Source organism: Mesoplodon densirostris, chromosome 7, assembly GCF_025265405.1.
Source record: "Mesoplodon densirostris isolate mMesDen1 chromosome 7, mMesDen1 primary haplotype, whole genome shotgun sequence".
Taxonomy (NCBI): Eukaryota; Metazoa; Chordata; class Mammalia; order Artiodactyla; family Ziphiidae; genus Mesoplodon; species Mesoplodon densirostris.
The window spans coordinates 63,818,357-63,843,944 of NC_082667.1; the positions used below are offsets into that span (position 1 = coordinate 63,818,357).

The following is a 25,588-nucleotide window of genomic DNA, read 5'->3' on the forward strand; positions in this document are numbered from 1 at the left end:
GGCGGCGCCGAGCGGTGCGGACGGCCTCTCCCGCCTCCACGCGCGCGCACGCACGCCCTCCCGCCCGCGGCGGCGGCCCCGCGCACTCCGCCGCTTCGCCCAACGCGCCGCGCAGGCATTTGCTCGCCGAGCCCGCGGCCGGGGCCCTGGCGTGCAGCGCGGGCCTCGGCGGGGCCCAGCGCTCCGGCCCGGGAGGATGCGGCCCTGGGCGGCCCGGGAGCTGAGCAGGGCCCCCGCGCCGGCCCCCGCGGGCCCCGGCCTCCGGAGCCGCAGCTGCCGCCCCGCCCCCGAGAGACATGACTTCCAAGCCGCATTCCGACTGGATTCCCTACAGGTACGCGGGCGCCGGCCCCCACCTTCTCTTCGACTCGGGGGCTCGGGCCTGGCCCACCACCCTCCAACGCTGAGGGCTTGGGGCAGGGTCGAGGGTGCCGGGCCAAGGTGCCCACCACCCCGAACTCGGAGCGCAGGGCTGGCTGGGGACACTGGACTGGGGCGCAGGGCAGCTGTACCCTCCTCATCTGGCCCAGTCTCGGGGGCGCTGGTTGGAGGCTCTGGGCCTTCCTGCCCCAACTTTGGGGGCCCCAGTGGACTGAACTAGCCTACTCCGCTCCCCCACTTATCCGCCGGGGTTGCTGGAAGAGGCCAGTGCTCTGGGCCTGTGTGGGCCTTGGGGCAGTCAGTGCCATGTGGCCGCCTGGGGAGGGAGTGAACGGTGCTGAGCCCCCTCCTAGGCCTAGCACACCGGTCTTAACGCCAGTATAGCAGCGTACACACACCCATACATCTGCAGGCATGCATCCACAGGACCAAAGACTCTCCTGCTGGTCGGTTCACACACTCAGGGCATGAATTCCTGGAGACAGTCATTCCGAACCTAAAGCACAGACTGCTTTTATATACAAGCACCATGTATTGCTACACACACACACACACACACACACACTCTCTCTCTCTCTCTCTCTCTCTCTCTCTCTCTCTCTCTCTCTCTCTCTCTCTGTCTCTCTCTCTCTCTCTCTCTGTCTCTCTCTCTCTCTCTCTCTGTCTCTCTCTCTCTCTCTCTGGCTCACACAGGTGTACTCCTGCCTATCCGTGCACATACACATCCTATAATTGGGGAATACCTGCCTCCCACTACCCACACACAAGACTACTCACATCTTACAGAGAGTCAGAAATCCACTTGCTAACTGGTTTATACCTGGACACACACCAACTCACAATACATGAGAACTGCCTTCACGTGCACAAGAGCACCTAGGAACCCAGGCACACTCAGGGAAGCATGGCCACCCTGTGTTCCCTGATGCTGTGGCCTGTCCGAAGGACAGCTGGGCTTTCCTGCCTCTTAGGAGGTCGGGGTGGGGGAGGGGCCCCTGGGGCTTGCACAGGTGCAGGCCTTTCTACATCCACTCTACTCCATTCTCTTCATTACCACTGGAGAAGAGCTCATTGCCATGGCAGCACCAGATCCTTGGCCACCCATTGGCTCCTTGGTTGCCATGGGCTACGGGGCTATCTCCAGGCCTCCCCTGAGAGGCATGTGTGTAAAAGGGGTGCCCACTGCTAAGGCCCACTATGTTCTTGCTGGCCCAGGTGCACATGCTTGTGGCTGGTAGGCACAGACTCTCCAGACCTGCCTTGTAACACAGCCTACCCTCAAAGGGAACTGATTCCAGTCACTGATAGAAAATAATTCTGACAGAGCTCTTCTATGAGTCTGTCCAGACAGCATCCAAAATGGAAACCAGCTGAAACCGCCTGAGGCTTGTTAAAAGCAGATCCTTCTACAAACAAGCACCTGTCACTGGCCTGGGGATTCAGAGTTTCGCTTGAGAATTGTTGTTGTCTCTAATCTCAGCACCTTTGGGGGCTTCAGGGCTTCCCAAGTTAGAATTTGTGGGTGCCCCTCCCACCAACACACACACATGTGTGCACACACGGGTCAACCCAGGGTTTCCGGTAGACGTATACAGTCACACCTCAGAGTCTCACATAGACCAGGAGATTCTCCCATCAGGGGACTGGGGCTGTGCTGACTCAGGGGGGCTGTCACCCTGCACAGGGCATCCCGGCTGGGGGCACAAGTCCTTTCTGGAGCATCCTGGCCTTCCTGACACATGTGGGCCAAGGACCTTCTAGAAGACAGTGCCGCCACACAGAGAATCATTAACCTTTTCTAATCACCCAGCAGAGGTGCCTGGACAGTGCCTGTGGGCTCAGAGGCCTCTAGTGCTGGGGAAGTACCTGAGCGGGGGTGCTGATGGCAGGGTGGTGGCCACAGACTAACTCAGGAGGCAGGGAGGATAGGGGCAGCACATGGGGCTGGGATACGACGGCGCGTTTGGGATATGACGGCGTGTTTAAGATACGGCAAGCTGGGGGCCAGGCCAGATCGTGGTTCAGGAAGCCTCTCCCAGGAGCCAAGGACCAAAGCAACTTGTAGAGTGAGTACACAGGTCTTAGAGAAAGTCTGCCTCAAACTGGGGAGGCTTAAGCCTGCCTCTGGGAAAGAGGGCCCTAGGGAGGTCGGGTCGTCTCTGGAAAATGGCTCTGTCCTCCGGCGGCGAGTGCCCAGGCACTGGCATCCTGCAGAGAGTGATTTGGCACTTGCCCCAGCCTAGGCCCAGCAATCCCATCCCCTCATTCATTTCTTGAGCCCACACACTCCATCTGGAGCACAGAATCCTGCCACCCCGAAGCCCAGCCCCAGGGAGCAGCTTGGCACCCTTGTGGCCCTGCCCTGTGCACTGTCCCAGCGCTCTGCCACCCTGCCTTCTTGCTCTGTGGCAGGGAGGGTAGGTGTCTAGCTGGGGGCGGGCTGTAGTCAGAAGTTGCCAGACTCTCTCCTGGCTTGCTGGGGTTTTTCTGAGCCTGTACTGCGCCTGGGAAAGCACTGGACTTGGGTGTAGACTTCCAGAATGGGGAGATCTGGCTGAGAGGAGATGCACATTGCCTTTTGCACTAGCAGGGCTGCTGATTGCAGTCAAAGCCACATGCCTGCCTGATTACAGAGAAAACTGGGACAGAAGGCAAGGCCGTGCACTCGCAGATGAGGGGGATGGGGACGTGTGCACGTGTTTTCGAATGGGGTTTCCCTCATGTCACACTGGAATGTGTCATTTGGCTTGGGGACCAGAGGTCGGTCGATATCTCCTTAGCTCTCCTGGTGAGGGTGCTGTTCTCTCTGTGGTGGTTGCACCTGCATCCCCTGGGCCCGGCTCCTTTTCTTTGAAGCACTGACAGCTGGTGATAATCATCTTAAGGGTAATTGTGACTCAGTTTATAATGATCACGGATTAATCTCACATTCTGACTTAGGAGCGAGCCATTTCGTTTGTAAAGTGTAACAATTGGAATAGCTTTTTGCCTTTTTTTTCTATTATTACTACCACTGATTTCTATTTCTGCCGTTCTGTCTTCACCTGTGTTCTTGAGGAGCATTAACGGTCCCTGGTTCATGATTTTACACCTGTTTATGGGTTGTAGGTGGAGCGCTGAGTCAGGAAAGCCTGCCGCCCACAGGTGTGTTGGAGGGGGGGCGTGATGGCCAGCCCAGTCCTCAGTGCTCTGTCTGCACGGTCCTGCGGCCGTTGCCTGGTGTCTCCCTCACCAGGCCGTGAACTCCTGGAGACTGCATCTGGAGAGCAACCTGTTTGCCTGGCATGACCCAGCATGGACATGATGCCCACTCCTCTGAATCAAAGTGGCATCCCCAGGTAGATTTTAGGACTTCCTGGCTTTCCTGGCGCCACACCTGTGTTCTCAGCACACCTAAGGGCTGCGGTACTCTCCCCCCACAATGGGGCTTTCTGAGTGCTGCTGGAAAAGCACAGCTGTAGGTCAGAGAATGAGAACCTTGGGCAGGAGCGGCCCTCACAGGCTGTCCAGTCCTCTGTGTGAATGCTCCCTGTAGCATCCCTGCAAACAGCCTCCGTTCAGGTGGACGAGAACGTTAGAAAATCCTCCCTTGCGGTGGTGAGCCTACGCCCGTCTCTGGGTTTCCCCTCCTCTTGGTCCTCGTTAAGATCCTCCTGGATCCCCCTCCTCTCGCTCTGCTTACCGGGGAGTGGAATGACTATTCATTAAACAAGACTCTGACTCTTTCAGTTCTCCCTCTGGGCGGAGCCTCAGAGGTGCCCAGACTCTGGCCCACGGCTTCCCTTCTGGCAACAGGAAGGAAGAGCAGAATCTCCACTCCCAGTGCCACAGGGAGTCTGTCTCCTCTCCCACCCTGAGCGTCTTTGGGAAGTCTTCCTGCTGCTGCCTGGGGTGGAAGGAGCAGGACGCACAAGGTTGACAGATGATTCAGGGAGCGGGGATCCTGTGATGCCCTCAGATTGGTCTCTGCCCTCCTCCAGCGCGGATCCTGGAGCCGCAGGCAGGGTCCTGGGTGTGGCCTGTCCAGCACCGAGCAGAGTGAGGCTTTTGTTCCCTCTCTCTGGACCCCTGCTCCTGTCGCTGTCCTCCAGGCCTCAGCACCCCTATGGGATGGCTTTGATACTGATCCGTCCCCTCAAGGCCTCTGTAAACAAAACGGCAAAGTCTTTCATCAGGCTGCTGTCAAGCCCTGTCTCCTCCATTCTGCCTACGTGGGAAGACCTAGGTTTGGGGGCCCACCTGTAAGACTTGACCACTTCCTGTTAGGTTTCCAGGGTCTTATGAATTCATACTCTCTTAGTGAACAGTTAGTATCTCTTCTACTTTGTGTCACCTGTAGGTCTGCTGAGAGGGCTGCCTTGTGTCAGGTCATCGATAAACTTGCTAACCGAGAGAAACATGATGCTAGAAACCTCCTTTGATGATGGCATGACCCAATGTTGCCAGAACCTTTGTCCGTCTGACTGGCCCGGCACACCGCTTACGTGGCTTTGTCTCGCCCACATGGTATCGCTGCCAGTCCCTGCAGCTCCACGCGGAAGCCTGGCTATACTGTCCTCCTGTCTTTTCTGATAGGTCTGTGGACGTGTGCCCTGACTTGCTGGCACACTTGGCCTTGCTCCTAATCCTAACGGTCACGTCCCTTCTAGCTATTCAGTCGACCCCTTGCACAGTCTTACCTGGGGCCACACTGATCTGCACGCTATAATTTCTTCCCCCATCTGAACAGAAGGCTGTGTTTGCATGCTTCCAGCCTTAGAGCAGCTCCTCAGTTTCTTTTTTGTTCTTTAGAGATGCCCAGCTCTGGCTCCTGGTCTCTATTTGCATGGCTGAGCATTAGAATCACCTAAGTCACTTGCTTTAAAAAAGGAAGTGTAAGGTGGAGGATTCATTCTGGGGCATCTTCCCCAGCAGGTCTGAATTATCAAGTGAGGCGGAGTGCCCCCAGCAGTTTGGATTCACCTGGTAACTTTGGGAGCCAGTGGCTGGAATGGAGACGCCTCATCTTGGGAGGCTGGAACTCTTGTGAGCAGCATGGTCCTCTCCCTTCTGGAGCTGCCCCACCCCCATCCAGCCTCCACTGTGTGTCTTTCCCGCGATGTTCCAGTTAGCCACTCGGCAACAGAAGCCACAGATCTAGACATGCTGGGTCGGCGGGTGGGGTCTGGCATTCGCCACAGAGTTTGCAGCCAGGCACGTTGGGTGGTCTTTCCTCCCCTGACAGCCCACTTCCCTGGGTGCCTGGATCCAGCAGGGGCAGGTTCCACTGTGACCGAGGGGAAGGAAGGAGGGCAGAGGGCGGGGAGTGGGCATGGAGAGTGGGTCTGCCCTGAGGTTGGCCTGGCCGCCAGGCCTCTGGTCAGCTCTGGTGGATTAGCTGCAGCATGGAGGTGGGGTCTAAGAGAGGGGGCACCTGCTTCCTAACTATGTTGACCAAGTCTGGCTGTTCCAGTCATGGGAGAAATGTCCCTGACTCTTCTGTTTTCACACATGGTTCACTCTTGGGATACCTGTCTGGCGCCTCAGAAGAAGCAAGGGGATGTGGAGGGGCTGTCTCCTGGGAGGTGAGGGGGCCACTTGGTTGGCCTTGGGCAGAGCAAATGGACGGGTGGACACAGCAGACCAGGTTTCTCTGGCCTTCATGAGCCAGTGACCGGTGTTCCCCTGGGCCTCCCTGGTCCGCCCCTCAGCAAGAGGTGACTGTCGTGAAGGAGCCGCCAGGGTCAGCTGGAAGACCCATCCATCAGTGCCCTGTCTCCTGTCTGAGTCTCCTGGCGGGGCTGCAGCTGGCAGCCTCGGCTTGGCAGTGGTTCCATAAGAGGAGCCCAAGTCCTTAAACAGCCATTACTGTTTGCTCTCAGGGTGATCGTTTAGTGCTGTCTGGAACAGTGCTGGCAGGAGGAGGCAGGCCTGGGTGTGTCCTGAGGAAGGAAGATGCCTAGGACAGATTCCGTCACAGGAGATGGGAAGGCAGGGACATCTGGTGGACGGGGAGGGGAGGGGGCCTGGGCCTGCTGCGGAGGAGAGAGGAGCTTCGGTTCTGCTGTCCCTGGAGATGGCCATCATTGTTGTCATTGTTCAGCTGTGTGCAGGGGATTCTTTGTCATTCACCAGGGACAGATGTTGTGTGCTCCGGATACATTGTTGTCAGGCAGAAACACCACCCGGTACAAGCTTGCCTACGCTGGGTGACCGTGGTCCACCTGGTGCCTTTGCGGCTCTCCTGGAAACGCCGTGCTGTACCAGGAGCCTGCTGTCCTGCACGTGGCGCTGCCCACTCTCGGAGCCTCCTCATCTGGCTGGATTGTCGGCCCTCCTGGATGGGTCTTGCTCAGCCAGGCGTGTCCTTATTCACCAAGCAACGTGTTGCTTCTCCCAGCCTTGCATCCTCCACTCCTGCAGCGTGCCTGGTGGTGAGGGAAGAGGTGGGCGGCTCTCCAGGCACTTCTGGGGTATCAGTTTTTGGAATCTCTTCAGAAGCCTCACCCTTGTGTTCCTCCATCTTTCTTTGAAGGCCAGTGACTAAGTTCATTCTACCTATAATCGTACCTGCCGACCAGTGTTACTAAAGCCTGAGGCTCTTTGTCATTCTCCCCCATCAGGGAATGGGGTGGGGACAGAGGAAGAGGAAGTGATGCTTTCATGGAACTGCGTGGAAAGTCCATGGCAGTGGGACAGTGGCCTGTGGTAGGAAGACGTCCTCCCCTCATGGATGAGGACATGAGGGGAGCACTGGCTGGAACCACCTTTTGTCAGTCGAGCAACCACTGTGACCAGCAGTTTGGAGGTGGCATCGCTAACGCGAGCTTATCTCTCAGCGGGATGTCGCCCCTTCATATTAGGGGTCAGCGCCTTTCATGGTGTCAGCACCATGGACATAATCGTCTGTGTCCTGCTCAGCCAAGCCCAGGGCTAGGGACGACCCAGATGACTGCCCCCGGCCCTGCCCTGTGAGAGTGCAGTGGCTTGCGTCATCCCAGTGAGCCAGGGAATGGCCTCTCCTGCTGGCAGTAAGGGGAGGAGCCAGCCCTGCCTTGTGGAGGTGACATGGGCTGCTGTGGCCCAACCACCAGGACATGCCTGAGGTGGCAGGCTGCCCCGTGTGGGCCAGGCACAGAGCTGGGCAGGCAGCGCGCGGTTGGATTTCAGGCCCCGTTGCTCCTCTCGGCCGGTGGCAACAGAGCCGGACTGTAGTTGTCACCCATATCCTGGAAGCCACAGACCACAGTGGACAGTGGTGTTTGCACACTCACCCTTCGAAGATGTTTTGCCCTTGCGTTCTCCAGTCAGGCCGTCGACTGGAAGTGGAGAGACAGGAGGAGGAGTTGTAGCCTCTCGGACCCGACAGGGCTCCCAGGCATCCTGCTCACCCTGGTGCCCCTCTCCAGCCTGTGGTGCGGCCTTCTGTGATGGGATACTTACCACCCCAGCCAGCTGGGATTTTTCAGAGCTGTTCCTGTCCTCTGGGCCTGGCCTTGCCCTCAGGGAGGCCATGTGCAGCTGTGCGCTCTTAGGCAGGTGGGCTACTTTAGGTAGACTGAGGCCTTGACTAGAAGCATGTCTGTTGAGTAGCGTGTTCTCCTGTGCTCTGGCAGCTGAGGGTTTGGTGAATGAGGCTGTTCTGTGCAGGGCCCCAGATCACAGCTGGGGCTCCTCTTGTGTGTAGAGCAGCCCATGGGCATCAGGAAAGTCCTTCCCAGATGTCAAGTAGGTAGGACAGCTGCTGGTTCAAAATATGCAGTCTTCACAGGTTGTGGCCAGGGAGGTGAAGCCAGAGGTGGGTGGTGGGCTGTCTGCAATCCATGGACTTGCTGCCACCCTTTGGCTGGCTTCCGCAGCACAAGTAGTTTGCCTGAGATGACGTTTCAGGTCGATTGTCCCAGTTGGAAAGGGCTACTGCTGTCAGAAGTAGGTGGAAATGCTTCACCTTGTCTTCAGGGTGTTGTGACCTCATCTTTCCCCCTTACATGTGTACTGTACTCAGCTACACACAAGCACACCCACCTCTTAAACGGGTGTATGTGCTTACACATGTAGATGCCCTCACACATTGGGACATCTCCCAGTGCACACGCATGAGATATTCCTACAGCCTCACACACAAACCCAACACCCTTGGACATACCTGTGCAGGCATCCACACAAGGTCTCATTCAGGGGCAGGCTCTGGAATAACTGGGCCAGGGCAGCCTGGGGTTCCCAGAGCTCAGATCCTCAGGCTCCAGCCCCACCCCATGCAGCTGTCCTGACCTTGGCTTTATAGGTTTGGGCCTCGGTCTCATGCGTGTGTCTTAGACTAGAAACAGAGTTAAGTGGTTGGGGTTCCCTACTTGTGCTCTGGCTCACTTGGCAGCAGAGCTGGTCTGTGTGAGATGGTGCTGCCCGTCCCAACACCGTAGGTAGGGACTCAAGGGTTCGATGCCCTGCAGCCGCCCACACTGTGTCTGTGGCCGGTGGACGGGCTGTGCGTTGTTGTGTTGTGTCTGCCCCGCGCACATCTGCTCCCAGCCCTAGCCATTTCCCGAGGGACTGGTTGGTGTCATAGTTTCACTCTCCCAAATGAGGAGACCTTCAGTTCTCTTTAAGTGGGGCTGGGGGGGCCGGTGTTAGCATTTCCACTTTACCACCTGGAGAGCCAGGATTTGCCTTAAACAGGCGGGGAGAGAGTCTGCTTCAGAAGACCCAACCTCCACCAGAAAGGACGGAAAGATGGAGCTGGAGGGACAGGCCCTCGGGTCTGAAGCCCAGCCTCGGGCCTGGCTTGTGCCTGATGCCTCTGGATCTCAGTCAGGCCTGGCCCTGCTCACGGGCCCAAGGGGAATGTCTCCTCTATATTTACTGGGGCAGGGCGGACTGGGAAGTCCTTGGGGAGAAGGCATCCCAGCAGGATTTAAGTCCCCAGAGTGGCAGGAAGATGGCTCATGGCTTCATGTCTCAAGCTGATTCCCAGATAGTAGCTTCACCCTTCCTCCCCCTCCCATGCCCAGCAGCCATGACGGGAGGGGTTTAAAGAGACCAGACATTGCTGGGGGTGGCCTCTGGGCTGTCTTGGCTCCTTGTGGGCAGGCCCTGAATACTCGTCTCTCCGTCCGCAGTGTCTTAGATGATGAGGGCAGCAACCTGAGGCAGCAGAAGCTTGACCGGCAGGTGAGTGAGGCTGGAGCCGGGCGGAAGGGTGGTCAGCACTGGCTATCCCGGCCAGAGTCTGGGCCTGGGGGAGGGCTGTCCTCCTTCCTGGGGTGATCCTGTCTGGTGGGGAGAGGGGCCCCTCCCAGGAGAAGAGAGGCGAGCTCTCTCCTTTGCCAGCTCGCCATTAGCACTGCCCCGGCATCTGGGGCTTCTGCCGGCAGGCAGCTTGGGTGACCGCAGTTGGACGTCTGTGCTGTGATCCTGCCAGGGCAGCTGCCTGGGCTGACACTTGCCGGCTTCCGCTGGACCCCACGTCTTGGGGCACCAAGGAAATGAGGCCAGGGTGGGCTGTGGACTGCACTGTGACCTCTGGAACCTAGCCGAGCGAGCAGGTCCTCTCCGGTCCCAGTCTGGGCGCCTTCCCTTGGGCGAGGCGGTCGGCCCTCTCAGGGCCCGCCAAACCCTGTGCTTGTCCGCTGCCTCTGTAGCGGGCCCTGCTGGAGCAGAAGCAGAAGAAGAAGCGCCAGGAGCCCCTGATGGTGCAGGCCAATGCCGACGGGCGGCCCCGGAGCCGGCGGGCCCGGCAGTCGGAGGAGCAGGCCCCCCTGGTGGAGTCCTACCTCAGCAGCGGCGGCAGTGCCAGCTACCAAGGTACACCCCACCCTTGGGACAGCCTGGGGAGGCCCCTGCGCTGCAGCTTTAGACCCCAGCACTGCTTTGGGGAGCCCCTCCGGGACTTCCTGCTGCTCTGGGTAGGTGGGGGGCTCATCCTGTCAGGGGTGCCTGGGCCAAGTATGGCTCCCGGCCCAGGTGGCAGCTGAGTGGGGCAGGCGGAGGGAGGCTGGGACCTGGAGCCTTGGGCTCCTGAGTCCGGTGCTGGGGCCAGAAGGTACAGCTTTATGGACCCTGGAGTTCAAAAGTCCAGGTTTGGGCTTCCCTGGTGGCACAGTGGTTGAGGGCCCGCCTGCCGATGCAGGGGACGCAGGTTCGTGCCCTGGTCTGGGAGGATCCCACATGCCATGGAGCGGCTGGGCCCGTGAGCCATGGCCGCTGAGCCTGAGCGTCCGGAGCCTGTGCTCCGCAACGGGAGAGGCCGCAGCGGTGAGAGGCCCGCGTACCACACACACACACAAAAAAGTCCAGGTTTCTGATCTGAAACATTTCCCTGACAGCAGGAGGCAGCTCCCAGGAGCAGAACAGTCTGCTCCCCGCCAGCATTCTGCCTCCTGAGGGGAATCCATCTCAGCTTCCTGCCTGCGCAGTGCCTCTTATGACAGACACCTGTTGCCTCCCCGCCCTGGCCTCCCCACACCTTCAGTGTCCTGGCTTCTGGCCTGTAGGTGCCTGCACGGAGCCGTGCTAGCCAGCAGCCTCCAGCTCCCATCTGTGTTTGTATACTCTGGTTCTCGGCGGGGACTCTCGGCAGCTCATCCTGGGGCCGGGGACCGGGTGGCTCCATTGCATCCCAGTGCTCAGCACCCTCCTTCCTGCTCAGGACCCCGGGCTGAGCAGAGGGTTGGTCTCTCTGAGCCTGAAAGGCGGACTCAGACTCAGTCCCCGCTGCCCCCTGCTGGCGCCGGCAACCACGAGGGCTTCTCCATCAGCCAGTGACTCTAAGAAGGCTGCAGGCATCTGGCTCTTGCAGCTGGAAGGAGCCACGGTGTTCCCCTCCTTCTGCGGCTTCCTCGGCGTGCTGCCTCCAGCCACTTCAGTCTACTGGTCGTTGCCTCGCCTCAGGGCCCCTTCACAGCAACGCCCGTGTGCTTCAGTTCAGCAGCTCGGGCCGCAGCTGGTGTGTCTGTGCTCCACCTGAGAGGCCCCACCCTAACCTGGCAGCCTTCTCCGCATGCTTCGTCTGTGGGTCGAAGGGTCCGCACCCAAGGGTGGCGGAAGTGCCTTGCAGAGAAGGCCCCCGCTGTTCTGCATCCAGTGGAGCCTGGCATCACTGCCCCGGCCCTGCCAAGCCTGGCACCTGGCCATCCAAGGCTACCTGTGGGAGGGGGGGAGCCTGCTCCTGGGACTTCGGGCCCTGCCAGTTTGCGCCAGAGCCAACGTCTTGAGGCTTTGAGAGTCTGGCAGGTCACAGCTGTGCGGTCACTTTGGCAGGTGTTTCTTGATCACCAACTGTGTGCCAGGTAGGGCCAGCCCCGCAGAAAGACTGCAGCCCCTCTGAGGCAGAGCGAACGGCCCAAGTCAGAAGACAGCTTGCTCACTTGTCGTCTGCTCGCTGGTCCCCGTGAGCGAGTCACTTACCTTCTCTGGGCCTGTTTCCTGCCCTGTAAAGTGAGGAAAATTGTGTCTCAGGGCTTTGAAAGTTGAAGCAGCCATGGTGTGTTCCAAGAGCCACTCAGCTGAATGCTGTCCCCCGCTGAGACTCCAGACCGGGCTGGGTCTTCTCCACGGGACCGGGCTTCCCCAGCTCTGAGGAGGCCGCTCACCCAGCTGGCTGACCTGGGATTCCGGTTTCCAGGAGCCCCGCCCGCCCTGCCCCCTGTAGCCTCCGCTGCTTCCTGCTCTGCCCTCTGCTGGCTCTTGGTGTTAGATACAAGGGGATCATTCTCAGAGGAAGATGAGGAAGTTTGACATAAATCAGAACTGACAGTTTATCCCAGTAATGAGTTTCTGACCTACTGGCCATGCTCATTCGTGTTGTATATTTAACCACTGCTTAAATATTTATTGAGGGTCTATTCGTGTCAGGCTCTGGATTAGAGGCTGGGGGTCCAGGATGAGCACAAACGGATGTTGTCTCTGTTCCCTTACGGACCTTAAGGTCTAGGAGGAGAGAGAGAATGAAATAGATTGTTATAGGTGTGCTCTGCAGAAAGAAGCCGGGCCCAGTGAGTGAATGGCAGAGAGCCTGCTTCCAGGCTAGCGGCCAGAGAAGGGCTTCCCTGAGAAGATGATGTCTGAGCTGGAATCTGCGGGATGAATGGGAGTTGGTGGGAGCGTGGGCGGGAGCAATGAGGGTGGTTCAGGCAGTGAGACCACAGGAGCAAGGCCCCGTGGCAGGAGGGAGTCCAGGACGTACAAAGCACCGGAAGAGCCTGGCGTGCCTGGGACTTGGGGTGCCCTGGAGCTGAGGAGTGCGCAGTTAGGCCAAGGGGAAGGCCAGACTTGCAGGAGGATGTCGGTGGTCATCTTAAGAGCACTAGGAAACCACCCAGGGACCTGGAACAGATTGGGGTTCTGAAGTGTGGAGAGCGTGGAGACACCCAGCAGTGGCCCCTCCGAGACCTCTGTTGGCGTGCGGCTCCTGGTGTCTGTTATTGTCCTGCCTCAGGGGCTCATCCCTTGAGGCCAGTGCAGCTCCCTGGGGTGCTGGCCCTCGCTGTGGTCTCTCCCAGGGGCTGCAGTTTTTCTGTCTTCCACCCACCATTTCGATGGCCCACATTCTCCCAGATGCTCTCCCACTCCCTCCCAGACTGCTCTGCTTCTGGGTTGGCCGTGGTGCGGGCCAGGCTGTTGACTTAGCACCCTGCAGGGGCTGGGGTGGTGCCGCCTCCTTCCCGCTTGGCCTGCCTGGCAGAGGTGGCATGTGGAGGCCCTGGCGCGGCTTGGTCGGTGGTGGGGGAACTGGGAAGTGTTGTGCTGGAGCTCTGGTCTTACCTTGCGCCCATCTCTCTCTCTCTCTCTCTCTCCCCCCCCCTCCCTCCTTCTCCTGAGCAGTTCAGGAAGCCGACTCGCTTGCCAGTGTGCCACTGGGAGCTGCCCGCCCCACAGTGCCAGCCTCAGCCAAGAGAACCAAGGCAGCCACCGCAGCGGGGGGCCAGGGCGCGGCCTCTGGGAAGGAGAAGAAGGGGAGGCACAAAGGTTGGCTTGCCCTCACTACCGGCCTCCTCAGGAAGCTCAGGCCCCTCTGTGGGGTTGGCGGGAGGCTTATCCTCCAGACTTCAGGGTGAGGGACCGGGTGGGAGGCCTTGGCGAGGGCCCTACGTGGCACTCAGGGCCCCGCTCCCCAGCTGGCTCACAGGCCTCCTCTCGCTCCTGTGGCACCGGGCTGGCCTATGGGTGCGGGCAGGCCTCGCATGCGGCCAGGAAGTGAAGTCCAGCTCCCCACCCGGGGGGCCTGAGTGCCTCTACCTCCGCCCTGACCAGGACACTCCCTCTGGGGGGCTCACTGTCTCCCGGCAACCCGTTCTCACCTTGGGCAGTGCTCAGGCATCTCATGGGCTTCCTCGACTCTTCCCTACTCCCAGTTCCACCCTCTGGGCCCCACAGACCAGTCTGTTCCCTCTGCTCCTGCCTCTCCAGAGAAGATCCCTGGAGATCAAGGACAGTTACAGGGACCCCTGCCCTGAGTCCTGTCTCTGCTGGCTAGACACCCTGTCTCCTCAAGCCTTGTACACGGAGTGGCTTCCAGGCCTCTGGGTCATGGTTGGACAGTGGTGTGTCGGGGTCTGTGGGGTTGTGGAGCTGACCGCAGCATTCTGGGTGGAGCCTTGCTTCTGGTCCTGAAGCTTTGGCAACTTGGGCAGGAAGGTTGACGGGGGATGGGAGCCCCTCCATTTGGGAAAGCAAGTGCATGCCGACCTGTCTCTTTTGAGGGGCCCTGTGTGTTTTTACAATGTATGTGAGTCTGCGTGTGTGAGGGAGAGAGATCAGCATTGACGACATGGAGGTGGCCGCATCCGTGCCGAGTGGTGGCCTTGCTGTGTCGGATCCAGCCTTGCTCTCCCTCTTGTCCTTTTCACCGTGCAGTTGGTTTTGGAGCTGGCTGCTCTCTGCCTGGGATGTGAGGCATTTCAGTCCTACCCTCGGCCACAGGTGTGGGGGAACGGCAGAAACGGAGCCCATGCCCCTTCCTAGCTCACTGATCATTAAGAGGCTGACAGACAGCTGTCATTCATTTTTAAAAAATCGGTTTTGCCAATGAAGTTTTCAGAGGGTCCCCCCATTCCTCCCTCACCCTCTTCCTGGACATTTGAGAATCCAGGCTCTCCCCCTGCCCTCCCCACCCCTGGAGGGGACTCAGGAGTGTCCGTGGCCTGCAGGCACCAGCAGGCCAGCAGCACTGGCAGAAGACAAGTCGGAGGCCCGAGGCCCCATGCGGATCCTGACTGTGGGCCAGTCAGACCACGCCCGGGACGAGGGGGAGACAGCTGCTGGTGGGGGCTCATGGCCCAGCGGGCAGGACATCCGTGCCACGATGCAGAGGAAGGGTGAGCCCCGTGGGGGTCCAGTGACGCCCCCCAAGCCCAGCCCCAGGTTCTCAGATGCACCCTTCTTGGGGAGCGTGACTCTCCTGTGTCTGTTCCAGCCCCTCCCAGGCCCTGGTGTGGGGCACACTTGGAGAGCAATGAGAAACTTGGGCAGGGAGGGGCCCCTGATAAGGCTGAGTTAAGGGAAGAAGTGTGAACTAAGTTAACCAATCAGCTCACAGCCCAGCCCCGTCTCTCCCTATCCCCATCTGCCCCCAGGGAGGCCCAGGTTTGGGGACAGGTTTCCTTTCCCTTTGGTTCCTTTGAAAAAGCCCCTGCTTGCGAAACATGCCCCCTCTCTGTCTGCTGAGCTAGGAGGAACAGGGCCAGGAGGCTGAGAGGCAAGGCAGATTCTCCCAGGAAACCTGCCCACATCGTTTCCCCACCATGGGATAGCTTCCTGGAGAAAGGGCTGTTGAGGCACCTTGAGGCTGGAGATGGCATCCCAGGTGTGGAGAAGCACGTAGCCAGGGGGCCCAGGCAGGCTTTGGAGAGGAGTTGGTGGGCCCCATGCATCAGGGTAAGGAGTCAGGCCTTTCCCGAGATTCCACAGCCTGTGCTAGCCAAGGCCTCTAGTAGGCCTGAGGCCAGAAGTGGAGGCTCCCAGTGCAGGGTCAGCTCAACTCAGGACTTGCTACACAGAGACAGGGCACTCTGACCACTAGAGGGAGGGTCTGATGGCTGAAGCTGGGAGGAGGGCTGCACCCGGGGATAGTGACCAGCCCCAGCTCTCGTACGCACCAGAAAGAAAGTGTCCTTGTGTGCATCTGGTTGTATGTGTGGGAGTGTGTGGATGCACATGTGTACATGCAGCTCTGCATGTGTATGTCCGTGTGTGTATGGGTGACTCAGAGCCTGGGAACCAGTGACCGGGTGTGCCTGTGTGACCACTCGTCCCTTCCTGCTCCTCTGCCTGGCCCAGGCGTCTCCAGCAGCATGAGCTTCGAAGAGGAAGAGGAAGAGGAGGATGAGGACGAGAACAGCTCCAGCTCCTCTCAGCTAAACAGCAGCACCCGCCCCAGCTCTGCGACGAGCAGGAAGTCCATCAGGGTGAGTGCGGAGGTTCCTGCTCAGCAGAGGGGCAGATGGCAGTGTCACCCAGGTGGGAGGGGAATGAATGTGAAGTGATGGAGAGTTGGCTTTTCTGGGCCAGGGGCTGGGCCCAGGTGCCTATCAGGAGCTTCTCAGGCCTGGGCTCTTCTGTCCTCCCAGTCTCTTCAGCCAGGCTGGGGGGTGGGGGGAGCTGGAGTTGGACAGGATGGCCCCTGAGGACCTGCCCATTTCCTCCTCCCCCACCCCCAGGGCTGCTGAGGTGAGGGAAGGGCTAGGAAGCTAGCTGCTGGTCCCAGGGCCAGGATAACTGGGTCCACATCCCAGGGGGCCTGCCCTGTCTCCCACCACTACCACGTTGGGGGTAGCTTTGGATCCCAGACCACCAGTTTCAGCCGTTCAGGGTCCTTGGGGCTCAGGCTTCTCCTCTCTCCTCCGTAGGAGGCAGCCTCAGCCCCCAGTCCCCCAGCCCCAGAGCCATCGGTGGATGTTGAGGTCCAGGATCTTGAGGAGTTCGCTCTGAGGCCGGCCCCGCAGGGGATCACCATCAAGTGCCGCATCACACGGGACAAGAAGGGCATGGACCGGGGCATGTACCCCACCTACTTTCTGCACCTGGACCGCGAGGATGGGAAGAAGGTGAGATTGGCTTGGACACAGTTTCACCCTGTGGGCTTGAAGTCCTGGGGGCTGGAATGGGACTGGAAGCCTCAGCTCCAGCACTGACCTGCCAGTTCCCCCAAAGAGACAGAAGCCTCCATGCCTGGTCAGTGTATATGTATGTGCACACACATGTTCAAGAGCTGAAGCAAGGGAGTCACTCTTGAGTGCAGGTGTGTGAGTGGCACCCATGATTGTGTGTGGACCGGAGGCCGGGCCTGGAACATGACCCTGCTCCACTCCCAAGGTGTTCCTCCTGGCGGGAAGGAAGAGAAAGAAGAGTAAAACTTCCAATTACCTCATCTCTGTGGACCCAACAGACTTGTCTCGAGGAGGGGACAGCTACATCGGGAAACTGCGGTACGAGCACTCCCCCAGGAGGCAGGCAGGGGTGGGGCAGGCAGGGGCAGGCTCTGTAGAGGGCATCTCCTGTCCCTGAGGGAGATCCAGGCCAGGGGTCGGATCCTCTCCAAAAGTCGTCTCTATCAGATCAACCATAGGCCCAGGTCTGTGCCAGCCTAGAGCCGATTTGAAGATGGGCCTCACATGCCCTACCCTAAGCTGCTCCCAGGCAGAGGGGACGCAGGCCCGCTAAGAGGGTTGGATCAAACCCTAGGATGTCAGTGATGACGTAGGCCACTGTGGAAGAGCCGCCTTAGCCCCATGGTCAGTGCCAAGGGGCATGGCTGAGAGTGAGCCCTTGAGGGAAGAGAAAGCAACCTTAGGGTGGGGGAAAGGCTCTGAGCTAGGCCTCAGGTGAGGGAAGGTGTGCTGAGGAAGAGTGCCCGATTTGGGAGCATAAATCAAGCTTAGCAGTCAGGAGCTAAAGCTGGAGATGGGGCTGGACCAAAGCTCACAGGCTGAATGGGACAGAGTAGAACATCTCCACCCTCCACGGGGTGCTGAGTCCCCTCTGCAGTCTTGTCAGATTCCACTCTGGTGGCTCACCTCCCGTGTGGGGAGCCACTCCTCTTCCTCCAGGGAGACTTTCTGTGGAACTCAGATTTCCCTGAACTGAACCGAGATGCTCTTTGATTAAACTCAGAGCAAGTCGAGGCCCTCTGTCCAAGAAGCACCTTCAAAGATGGGGATTCCGTGAGCAGTGTGCCCACAGGTCCGCTCCTGGCCCAGCCCAGAATACTTCGCAGGCTCATCACAGGACAGCCTCTGAACTGCTCCATGCCTTGGGGCACAGGGTGCATGACCCTATACTGATCGTGCCTGTCCTTCAGGTCCAACCTCATGGGCACAAAGTTCACCGTTTATGACAATGGAGTCAACCCTCAGAAGGCATCATCCTCTACTTTGGAAAGTGGAACCTTACGTCAGGAGCTGGCTGCTGTATGCTACGTGAGTCATGGGCTCCCGGGCCTCTGGTCTCCAAGTTAGACGTGACACTCAGGACTTGCGACCTGTCTGTGGCCTATCCCATCTACCTTTATGGGCAGACAGGGAGGCACAGTGGAGTGGCCCCTGCCTGGGACAGGACACAGCTGGCCACCTGCTTGGCGAGTTCTGGGGACTCGGCCTGGCTCTCTGAAGCCCAGCCTGGATGCCTCCTGGAAAGGAGGAGGCAGAAGGCCTGGGTTCCTGTTGGCACAACCTTCCAGTCCTCCCTCCGGTGTTCAGGTCCTGAGTGGACTGTAAGGCCCTTTGCATAATCATCTCACTGAATATTCAACCTAAGAGCTCAATCCTATCTTCTTGATTGTATAGATGAGGAAACCGAAGATCAGAGGTTGAGTCACTTGCCAATGTCACACAGCTCACAGATGACCAAACTGGAATATAAACACAAAGGGTTTCTCCATCTCATTTCAGAATGAGGGACTGGTACCATCAGCCTGGGAATGCATAGCTGTTTTGTATGATCCAGTGGTGCCACCTGCTGGTCGGCTTTGGGGAGGCAGTCTGACTCTCTCCAGATACTGAGCCCCAGGTGCTATTGGAGGCCCTGAAGAGATAGTAGTCAACAAAGAAACAAATGTAGACCCTCATGGGATGTGAACCCCTAGTGGGGAGATAAGCTATAAAACAGTCATATATGCAAAATAAATATGTTCTGATAAATGGTAAGAAAAAAATAAAGCAGGGAAGAGGCCTATGAATGTCTTTTTAGGAAGGATGGCAGGGAGGGCCCCACCGAGGTAGTGCTTAGGTAGAGGCCAGAAGGAAGTGAGAGCCAGCTGTGCAGGTGTCGGGGAGAACACAGCGAGTGCAAAAATCCTGGATGCCTGGCATGCAGGGGGAATAGCAAGGAGGTCAGGGAATGCAGGGGAGTGGTGAAGAGGGGGTGATGGGGCCGTATTACGTGAGGCCTTGCAGGTCGAGGTAAGACCGTCAGCTTTTACTCTGAGTGAACTGAAGATGAAAATGATCTGACTTACCAGGACCACTCACCGCTGTGTGGAGAACAGATGATAGGGAGGAGGGCGGTGGTGGGGGTGAGGAAACAAGGATTCCAGCTAAAGGCCGGTACTGTGATCTTGGTGAGAGATGGTGGTGGTGAAAAGTGGTTGAATTCTGAATATAATTTGGAGGAAGAGCTGACAGCGTTTGCTGATGGGTTAGAAGTGGGGTGTGAGGGAGAGGGGGGAGTCAAGTATGACTCCAAGTAGTTTGAGCAGATGGAAGAATTGAGATGCTCTTAACTGGGGTCAGGAGGACTGTAAGAGCAGCTCGCTTGGGCGGAGTGGAGATTCAGGAGCCCACTTCTGGACGTGGTAAGTTTAGAGATGCCTATTAGACATGTGAGTGGTGAAAGCTAGCTCATCTTTATTCCCTCCCCCCAGTCTCTCCAGTAGGTAAGTTGAGTCCTCACATGGCCAGTGTTGAGTTCTCTGTCTCTATTTCCTAGGAAACAAATGTTTTAGGTTTCAAGGGGCCGCGGAAGATGAGTGTCATTGTCCCAGGCATGACCATGGTTCACGAGAGAGTCTCTATCCGGCCCCGCAACGTGAGTCTCTACCCCATCCCACCCGCCTTCCCCATTATCCCAGCGTCTGCATGAGCGTCTAAGGGCAGAACTCCAGCTTGTGTGTATGTCTGGAGGAGACAGTGTGAGAAGCCCTGGAGGTCTAGGGAAATCTAAGGACTCCCACCCCTGGGGCAGATCCCTCTTTGGGGTGGTCATGGTGTCAAGGCCTGGGCCTGGCTCAGCTGCGGCTGCCCTCCCAGGAGCATGAGACGCTGCTAGCACGCTGGCAGAATAAGAACACGGAGAGTGTCATCGAGCTGCAGAACAAGACGCCTGTCTGGAATGACGACACGCAGTCCTACGTACTCAACTTCCACGGGCGCGTCACTCAGGCCTCCGTGAAGAACTTCCAGATCATCCATGGCAATGACCGTGAGTGTTTCTGCCCTGACTTATTACTGGCCACATGATACCCGGGGCCCTTAGCTCAGGGTTCAGCTCACCTAGCCCTGCCCGTAGAGGTCAGAGTTTAAGGACGTGGATTATACGGCTTAGATTAGATGTAAAGAACTTTCTAACCCTAATGACTGGGAGGCCCTGGAGGAACCTCCTCTGGAGCCCTGACCCTAGATTCTGTGCACGCAGCAGAGTCTCAGGCGTGGGGACACCCTTTGAACGGACTTCCTCTCTTCTTCCCCGTCTCCTGGTGTTTGTATGCATCTTTCTCCTTTGCCACCTGTTCCATCTCTCCTGCCACTTCTCCCAACTGGTCTGTTTCACCTCCTTTGGGATTCTCTTGGCTTCTCTGCTTCTCGCTTTCTCTCCCCTCTTGTGATTTGGGTGTCTGTCCTTCCCCACCTCTGCCATCCCTGCTCTGCCCTTCTGTCTCTGTCCACGCCGTGCCTGGCTCCAGCGGACTACATTGTGATGCAGTTTGGCCGTGTAGCAGAGGACGTGTTCACCATGGATTACAACTACCCATTGTGTGCGCTGCAGGCCTTTGCCATTGCGCTGTCCAGCTTCGACAGCAAGCTGGCCTGCGAGTAGAGGCCGCCTCGTGCCCTCTGGGGTTGCCCAGCCTGGAGTGGAGCTGCCTGCCTGCGGAGACAGCCCTGCCGAACCCGTGTACATAGGCCTCGTGCCAGGTGACCCTTTGGCTCTCAGTGGGCTCCTGGGCCCAGCCATCCAGGAACTGGCTCCTGCGCCTCCACTGCTGAGGCAGAGGAGTGGGGGATATGAAGGGACCAGCGTGAATTCTTTCTGTGCCCCAAGATCAACACACACCCCCCCACCCTTGGGTTAGTATCCTGCTGCAGTCATGTTTGCCAAGCTGAGCAGCCTCTTCAGCCAGGGAGGCAGGAAGAGGTGTAGAGGGAGAGGAAGCACCGTGCAGGGCTGCTGGGGCCCAGCCATGCACTCGGCCCTACTGTGAGGGGCACAGTGAGTGTGTGTGTGTTAGTGTGTTAGGGCACACCTACTTTCCAGAGCAGAGGGCTGGGTAGCTGAGCCTGGCCCTTACAACTACAGAAAGTCCTCCAGCTTCAGAAGGCCTCAGCTAGGCCTGGGAAGAGTTATAGGCATGTGGAAAGGTAAGTGGCAGGACCTTGCCAGGGTTACAGGGACCCGGCTGTGGCTGTGGGAGTTGGCTGGTGGCCTAGGGTTTGAGCTCATTTGATTTCTCTCTGTGCACAGAGGCGGCAGGAGGCCAGCCCCCAAGGTCAGATCTCTTATAGAGGATGGGGCCTGCAGGACGCAGGCTCAGCATACAGGCCGCACACGGGACAGGGCTGCCCCAGGAGCTCCCTGCTGAGCAGTCCCTGCACAAACCCCATGAACCCCACCCAGGACACCAGCCCCAGACTGCACACAGGTAGGCGTGCCTGGAGCTGCTGCCTGTGCTTCAGCTCCCACTGCAGTCAGCCTGGGCTGTGGTTGCTGAGGGATTGTGTGTGGTTCTTCTTAGCTGGGAATGGGACAGGGTAAGGAGAGCGGGAAATGTTTTAGAACCACAAACGATCAGAGGTGGCAGGACCCTGAGAGATCATCTAGAAAACAGGACTTGCCCTGGGTCACCTGGCTGGTTAGGGGCAGAGTTCAGAGTTTCAGCTCCCTTGATTTCCTTGTTTCCACCATCCCCCAAGGAACTGCTCCCTCTGACCTTCCTAGGGCACAGTCCGCATGCCCGTACACCTGATTCCAGAGACTTAGAAATGTCGAGAGGTGGTGAAATTGAAACCATTTTGGTGGGAAGTTCCCTGCTGAAAGCTGTCTGGATTTTTGCATGTCCGTCTGATAGGGACTGGCCTGTGCCTGGCTCCTCCCCGAGGGCAGGCCTTAGCAAGGTTGCTGCCCATTTTGCTATCTAGGGGTGACAGGTGGGTTGTGAGTGTTCAGGGCTGCGCCTGATCTCTCCCTCTACTGCCCTCCTCCTTGGATGGCACCATCTACTCTGAAGACTTGGAAAGTCTTGCATATGTGTCATTTACCCTGACAGAGGCTACTCGCCCAGATGGAGATCAGAAATCTGTGGGAAGCAAGAGTTGTTCCCCACTTCAGAGTAGATAGATAGATGTGCTTGGAAAGACTACATAGAAGTTGGTTTTTTAAAAAGTAAAAATCATACTTTAAACATGTTAGCAAGGCTCTGAGGTGAAGTTGTTTTGACTTCAGTGGGAGTAGTATGCTCTCATTTCCTGGTAATCTGGGTTTTCCTACGTCGAGTGCTTAAAGCAAGGCATTCTTGTTCTAGCAGGGATCTGCCCCCACCTGGGGCATATGTCTCTGTGAGAGGCCCCTCCAGTGATCCAGGTTTTGTTAACATGGTCTAGTTTCTAGACAGCTCTGGACTTGGGCCCATCCTTAGGGCACTAGAACTTTCTATACTGGAGCTGGTCCACTTGCCAATGAAATACTGTCGTGCCGTCCTCCTTTCCGTAGTCCCAGTCTGGCTCTTCCTTTCTTGACTTTGAATAGAGAGACCTGCTGACATTTAGAATGATGGAAAGTAGATGACCTCTAAAGTCTAGTCAAGCTGTTTCTCTGGGTCAGTGATTTTTAAGGTAGAACAAGTTGATTCTGGATCCTCACAAGAGAGGGGATCCTGGTGGCAGAGTGGAAAATTCATCAGAAGCACAATGGAAAACTAGTCCCCTGCTTTCTCCTCTAGTACACAGGGGAGGGGGTTGACATGTTTTGGTAGGGTCAGGAATGTGGCCTGAGAGTTCCAGCCTAGGCATGGAAATGGGTAGCTCAGCAACAAAACCCTCTGTTGGGCATTGAGTGACAAGCAAGAGCACTCGAGTCACCTGCTTAAGACCCCAGCCTCGCAAGGAGGTCTGTTCTTAAGACCCCATTCTTGGTGATGGTGGTTTTCCTTGACCACGGGCCTCACAGCCATGGGCCCAAAGACTCATAAAGCTGCCAGGGCCCCTGGAGACCACTTGGGCTCAGCCTCTCCCACAGTATGAGTTCTTGCCCTTCATACCCTCTAAGCAGATGGTCCTTGGTTGGGCAGGGAACTTGGTGATGGAATGAGCAGTCCCTAAGGGTGTTGGGTAAGCTGGGAGCTTAGGCAGCTCCTCTGTAACTGCTCCTCGCTCTAACTAACTCCTCCTGGGGCCACACCCCCAAACTCTATGCCCTCCACCCCCACACAGTTCTACAGAGCAGTGAAGTTCACTTCCCTAACTCTTCCCCAATTCTGGCTTTTCTTTCCTTCTGGCTCCAAGGTGCTCTGTGTCTGTCTGTGTGTCTGTGTGTCTCTGTGTGTATTTGGGGCAAAGGGCAATCTGTGAACAATCAATTGAGGTTTCCTATTACAATCATATTTCTACAGATGAATAGGAAAGGAATAAGGATGTAGTTACGATCACGCGTGGATTTTGTTCATTTCATGCTCTTTGATCAGAAAGTATACTTGGGAAAGTACCAACTCTTTCTCCCAAGGTTCTGATTGGGAAGACACCATACCAAAAAGTTTAGTTCTTCAGTTCCCACTTTGCATTACCTGAAGAAATTGGTGTGTTACATGTGTGCTTTTGGATGAATTTGAACTTATTCTAGTTGAATGTGCCTTAAAAATCATGACACTAATTCAGAACAAGCGTGTAAGGTCCAGACCCATGCTGAGGACAGGTGTTAAAAGCCAGGGAGTGTAATCACAGGCTAGAAGACAACATTTGGGGCCCACCTCCTTCAGTGACAAGGGCAACAAAATTGTAGAAGCAGACATCTTTCTTTGCTCTGGAAATGGTGGGGCATTTACTTCTAAATGAATTTACCATATATTTAGAGGCAGTTCTGAATTTAACAAGCCACAGTGATGACTTCAAACTAAGATGCTTGTGCTTTCCTTACAGTGAGGGGAGAGGCTGGGCTGGCTGTGTCCACGGCTTTGCTATGCAAGCACAAATTCCATCTCCTAGATGGGGTCCCTGGCTTTCCCTTCCTGCGGTAACACCGGCCTGTCCCTCTCTACAATTCTTCACCCCAGCTGAGATACCCCTGTGACCTCAGGATGCCAGGTGGCCCTCAGAGCACATTTTTCCAGATAGCTGAATGAGTTTGCTTTCTTCTGGTGCCCAGCACTGAGTGGGGCCTGACTCCCCTGCACTCAGGGCCCAGCGTTGGGACCCTACACTGCCCTGGGCCCTGGCTTGTAGAACTGTAGCAGCCCCGGGAACAGGCCAAAGGACGGGCTCTTGTTTGAGTTTAGTGGTCACCTGTCCTTCCATACCTCCTGTTTGTAATTTTCCGTCATCTCAGGATATGGGGGGAAAGGTACAGCAGAAGTATTTGGGACGGGTTTGGCTTTTGAATTTTCCAACCAAGTTGAGAGGCAAGTTGGTCTTACAGAAAGCACTACTGCACTTAGTAACCATGTGATTTTGAGCAAACCACGTGATTTCTCTAGGTCTGTTTTCTCACCTGCAAAATAAGGAGGCTGGACTGTCAACAGCTTGCAGTAGGATTCAGGGTGAATGAAAGTTGATCCTTGCTTTCATCACTTTCTAACTCATCACCGTGCCTTTTTTCTTTCCTAAGAAAGACGTCACACCCCTTTCCTCTTCTCTTCTGTTGTCCCTCCCTCCTTCCCTATCAAGGTCCAGGCAGAGCTGGAGATGAGGCCGAGATCCAGAATTTCCTAGAGGGTAACAGAGTGGCTTAGAAAGGGAAGCCCGACTCTGGCCTCTTTAATCCTGCATTTGGTGACTAAGGGGACTTAGGATGGTGACACTTCTCTTGTTGGGAGCATACATTTAGCCAGTTTTCATAATGCCTAGAATATGTATGTCTATTTGCACAAGATTGTCTTTTCCTATTTTGGAGTGGTCAGACATTTTATTTTTGTTCAAAATCAATCAGCAAGTTTTAGACAAACTTGCAAAACTGTGCTTTTATTAAGTGACTTTTTGAATAAACTCTTTGGTATTCTGGAGCAAATGTATTTATTTATTGGTACGTGCAATGACAAAGTTGGTATTTTCCATGTTGACATTATGTATGTTGTAGAACTTAGTGTTTGTCTAAGTACAGACCACAAACCATATATCAACAAATTAAACTTGAACTGTTTCAACACTGATGTGCACTTTTTTTCCCCCTATAAAAGAAAAAACATGTTTCTTACCTAAAAGTTTTTTCTACATCATTCATTCCTTCTGTCCTAAGAGCCTCAGGGGTGGGCAGGAGGTGGTGGTAACAAGGGGATCATAGCTTGTTTAGAAACCATCACACGTGGGTGGAAACTGTCTTCCCTCTGGCCGTGCTCGTCAAGTTTAAGGATGGTCAGAACAACACACGCAGAGGCTGGATGGGCTAGAAGAAGGGTAAGGACAGAAGGTACTTAAGTTAGAGCATCCTCTGCAGGGTCAGCGGTGCCAGCGGGAAGAATGGGCTGCTGCTTCCTAAGTAAACCCCTGTGGGCCTGGCCCGTACGAACAAAGACAGGGCCACAGAGCTGAAAAAAGGTGAGAAAGGCCCAAGTGGTAGAAATAACATGAAGACCCAGCCACTGGGTTCCTCTGGCCCTATGCAGAGCAGCCTAACCTGTTTAAACAGGACTTGGACATACTACCCACTTGGGAATTTTCTTTTCGGCCTGTGGCAGATCGGAAGCCAACAGCAAGGGAGGCTGCAGTTGTGGCTGGAAGCAGACATGAAGGCTATGGGTCTGATCCTGAGGGGGGAGGTCAAAACTGAAGTCAGCCAGAGATGGCAGGACCTGTGCTCTGGGCCAGTCCCAGCAGTC

General features: G+C 56.7%; 1 protein-coding gene across 2 annotated transcripts; it reads left to right on the forward strand.

Annotated features, from left to right (window-relative positions):
* The first annotated feature begins 220 nt into the window (after window positions 1–220).
* Window positions 221–24,794, forward strand: TUB (TUB bipartite transcription factor). Of its 2 annotated transcripts, XM_060104968.1 has the most exons (12): window positions 221–334; window positions 9,477–9,528; window positions 9,999–10,161; window positions 13,180–13,323; window positions 14,505–14,672; window positions 15,634–15,761; window positions 16,203–16,400; window positions 16,669–16,781; window positions 17,654–17,771; window positions 19,279–19,377; window positions 19,599–19,770; window positions 20,252–24,794. In XM_060104968.1, the coding sequence occupies exons 1-12, from the start codon at window positions 297–299 to the stop codon at window positions 20,383–20,385; spliced, it is 1,527 nt and encodes a 508-aa protein (XP_059960951.1). In that variant the 5' UTR covers window positions 221–296; the 3' UTR covers window positions 20,386–24,794. The 2 variants fall into 2 exon arrangements, with proteins under 2 accessions (XP_059960951.1, XP_059960952.1); XM_060104969.1 differs by lacking the exon at window positions 14,505–14,672.
* Window positions 24,795–25,588: the final 794 nt, after the last annotated feature.